This window comes from Marmota flaviventris, chromosome Y, assembly GCF_047511675.1.
Source record: "Marmota flaviventris isolate mMarFla1 chromosome Y, mMarFla1.hap1, whole genome shotgun sequence".
NCBI classification, from domain to species: domain Eukaryota; kingdom Metazoa; phylum Chordata; class Mammalia; order Rodentia; family Sciuridae; genus Marmota; species Marmota flaviventris.
The window spans coordinates 4,444,160-4,448,307 of record NC_092519.1 but is presented as its reverse complement, the minus strand read 5'-3'; the positions used below and the strand labels follow the sequence as shown (position 1 = coordinate 4,448,307).

Below are 4,148 nucleotides of genomic sequence, written 5' to 3'. Positions count from 1 at the left end.
TTGTTCTTTCAATCACCATTACTTTCCTAGGGATGATAGAGTGAGTTCTTTAGCCCTTCTGAGAGCCATTAGTTGCTTACATAATAGGGTATGGAGTAACAAACACCACTATGAGGTCAGTGTTCCTCAGGTGACTCCTTGTATATTTTTTGAGATACTGCCACTCACATGCCTCACCTTATACAGTTTCTGGAAATCTACATACTAAAGCCATACACAAATAGGGAGAAACATGAAGTCCTTTTCGCCTTGCCTGTGGGATCAAGTATAAAGAGGAAGTTTGTCTTCAGTCCTCAGTCCTCACTTTGTCTTTATCCTTCAATGTGTGGATAACAATTTATCTTTTGAACTCCAACTCCACAGATCCCACATCTCTCCCTTCTCAAACACCTACTTCTACCTTTTATTTGTTCCCACTCCAGCATCAGAGGCTCACAGAGATACACATCTTTTCACATCAGATTGATTTTATTTTCACCACCATTAATGTTAGTAACCTGTGGTAAAATTGAGCCATTTCTTAGCTGCCAGACCTCTGGACACTCTGCAGATTATTCTGAGGTCTCTGGCCCCACTCAATTACTTGCTGTCCAGATCATCACTTGAAATGCTGGAGGTTTCTGGGGTATTTTCCATTTCTGGCTCTCTATTCAGTTTTTCATTTAGCCGATGATAATGACCAAAGAGTATTGTTCCTTTAGTTTTCTTAGATTTTTTCAGAGATGTGGAAGGCTTTTCTGAGTCTCTTTTGCTTGAATTATTTTGAAGTGTTTTTTTACCCTTATTGGTGGACTTTAGTATCTGTAAGGACAACAGAGAGGCCATAAGGGCATTGGTTTGGGAAAAGAAGATAGGATATACATGTGAAGTAGGGGTTTGTGCCAGATGAAAAATAAATAGGAGTCTTAGGTCGTGGGGAATGAATGCAGAAAGGAGAAGCTTGGGTTGGGTTATCTTACCTTGCTGCCTCTTCCGCATCTGGAGTGATGATAGGAAGTCTTCATATTCTTTCTTTCTTTCATCGATGATGTTGACTGGGCCATATCTGCATTAGGCTTCTGTGATTTCTTGGTTGCCTTAGCCATACTGAAGCCTCCCAGTGGTCTTCTGAAGAGCTGTAAGGATCCTAGGCATATATGTCCTCCCAAGACAATGAAGGGCCACACCCTTCAGCCTTCATTGGCCAGCAAGTTACTCCCCAGCCAATGAGGACTAAGGAGGAGGTTAGACCTCACAAAGCACTCTCTCTGACACTTCTGTACATGAAGAGGCTAGGGAGGTTGCTAGGGAAACCAGGCTATAGCTTAGATATTGCAAATCAACACTCTTGGCACTTCTGGGATGTGGGGGAGAGGAGATGCTAGGAAGGCAAAAATGATCTGGTTGGGCAAAGGAGACTTTTCTTTAATATACCTGAAAGAGCCACCCCACCCTAATTCTTATATAGTGTTCAATAGTGGTAGTACAGGTGGTAGAGATCTTCCTCTACCAAAGTATTCCCCAAAGCTACTCCTACAAACTCATTCTGCTATCTTTCCCTTAGCCATTAGTTAGTATTTTGGATAATGTACCTAAAATCCATCCAAAAGTAATATGGTTATATTTTTCTTTAATTATCAGAAGATATGTGAATAATGCTACAAACAAGACATATTCCCATTAATGGATATCAATATACTTACTGCATTTGGCATTAAAGGCTGCCAATTTTTAAAATTGTTTTCTTCCAGGCCTTCAACTTATAGGAAAGGAATAAAATTAACTACCCACTGATGAAAATTGCATTTTATCCTTATTTTTATTCTATTTTTGGAGCCTGGTCACATTATCATCATTGAGTTTTGCAAGATTCCTTCTCTTTTATTCAAATTTTTCTTTCTTCTTAGAATCTAGCACTAGTTCCCTTCTCAACAATAGAATTATTATTTTATATTTGAATTCTGTCCTTGTATATGGCCTTGTTAAATGTATGTTTGAATGTACCATAACTGGTTTCTGTGTTTTGTAGCAGCATAGTCAGGTTCTAATGAAGGTTGGTTTCCGGGTTACGTCTTCATATGCTTTCTTTGGTGGATGCATACAGAAGGAGAGATTTAGGGGTCTTCCTCTTTTAATAAGGGCATTAATCTGAGACACAGCCCTCATGACCAAATTTAATTATCTCCTATCTCCAATTACCATCACATTAATGATAAGGGTATTAACATGTGAATTTTGGGAGGCACATTCAGTCCAAAGCAATAATTTTACTAAATATTGCCACATTGTTTTCTAGAATATATCAGTCCACCTTCCCAACAGATTTGTACTTTATGTTTCCCTACACAATCATCAATTTTTTATTTAGAATGCAGCTTCTCATAGGATCTCAGTGATCTTAACCAATTGATGTTTATACCCTTGTGTAATCCATTTCAGTTGAATGGCATGAGTATGGGCTGTATCTAGAGATTTGCTTCTAATAGCTAAAATCCTACAAAAGTAATGGAATGCCATTAACATCATCAATTTTATCTTTGCTAGAACACTTTCTTGGTAGCAATCTCTCTTGCACATGTGCTTTCTCATTTTTATTAAAACATATTATGAAATGCTCAATAAAGAGGCCCACATTTTAAGGAATACCTTAGGAGGAACTGAGTCCTCAGCAAAATAAACTGCAGAGCACTGAATCCAAATAACAGCTACTTGATTTAATTAGGAAGAGGATCCTTCCCAGTTGAGCCTTGGGATAATTCACCCTTATAAAACAGACCCAGAGCTAGAGGACAACCAATCTGAACCCAGATTCTTGACTCATAGAAACTATGAGATAATTTCTTATTAATAATATTTCTCAGTTCTACAAATATCTCAGGGGTTCCCTCACATGTGAAATCTAGAAAAGAAAAGCCTAAAGGTAGCTGTCGGTTGTGATTTTCGATATGTACCCAAGTGGACCTGCTAATAGTTTATTCCTGAAATGTCCAAATCCCTTAACATATGAAAGAGCTGAATTCACCTTTCATCTGTGAAAGGAGAATGAATCAGAAGGGACTGAATGAATTTAACAAATTCCTGTCACATGCTGGGGAGAAGTGACTGAGGAACCAAAAGGGGGCTATATATGTTCAAAATTAAGCTAGAATGAAGAAGAGTCTTCATTCTGACTGGAGTGAAATGATATCTTAGAGTAGTTTTGATTGCATTTTCTGATTGCTAGAGATGATGAGCATTTTTTCATATATTTGTTGATTGTTTATCCTCTTCTTAAAAGCAGCATACTACAGGGTCATAGCCACATCAATGTTTATAGCAGCACAATTCTCAATAGCTAAACAGTGGACCCAGCGTAGATGCCCTTCAGTGGATGAATGGATAAAAAAAAAATGTGTCATATATACACAATGGGATATTACTCAGCACTAAAAGAGAATAAAATCATGGCAGAGCTGAGGTCTTGTTTTTGTGGCACAACAAACATGAAGATATTTGATTGCTTCCTTTGGAAAGGCAAATTGCACATAGTTGCCCCTCTGGAATCTGCATAGAGGTACAAAGCAAAGCAGTTGCCAGCGGTACTGTTCTTTTCCTGTACACTGAAACAGTCCTGGTATATTAAAGAAAATGAATTTTCATCATTAACTTGGTAGAACTTAATGAGTATCATATAATTATCTGAGTGCTTACAAAATGAGTACTTTGTCAGCTAAGCTGAGATCGGTGTCCATTATGCAGTTTTATACAGTAACATTGAGACAGCATTACTGTGCTATGTGCAGAAGATCTCAGATATATGCATAGAACTTACCTACATATATGTTTTTTTGAGGGATGGAGGGAGGAAAGTGGGAAGAGAGGGGGAGGGGCAGGGGCTGTGAGAGAGGGGAAGGGAGAGGGAGAGAGAGAGAGAGAGAGAGAGAGAGAGCGAGAGAGAGAGAGAGAGAATCCAAGAAAAACCTGGAAAAATAAACTTCATAAGAGAGAATGGCTAAACCAAACAAACAAAAATCAAAGGAAAACAACCCACAGAATGTCGGTAGTTATATAAGTTAGCTAGGTTGCAGAATGTTCCTTTATTGGGCTGCAGCTCATATTTTTACATCATTAGATTCTTGTTATCCATTCTGACCAGAATGTCATTGAAGTACTGTTCTTCAATGCTCAGT

The 4,148-nt window shown here is 38.3% G+C and overlaps 1 protein-coding gene across 1 annotated transcript; it reads right to left on the bottom strand.

Annotated features, from left to right (window-relative positions):
• Positions 1–579: 579 nt before the first annotated feature.
• LOC139703546 (uncharacterized protein CXorf51A-like) lies at positions 580–1,085 on the bottom strand. The gene is made up of 2 exons (XM_071607049.1): positions 960–1,085; positions 580–801 (listed from the first exon to the last, which is right to left on the bottom strand). Exons 1-2 carry the CDS (start codon positions 1,083–1,085, stop codon positions 580–582), a joined length of 348 nt encoding a protein of 115 aa, XP_071463150.1.
• Between the last annotated feature and the right edge of the window lie 3,063 nt (positions 1,086–4,148).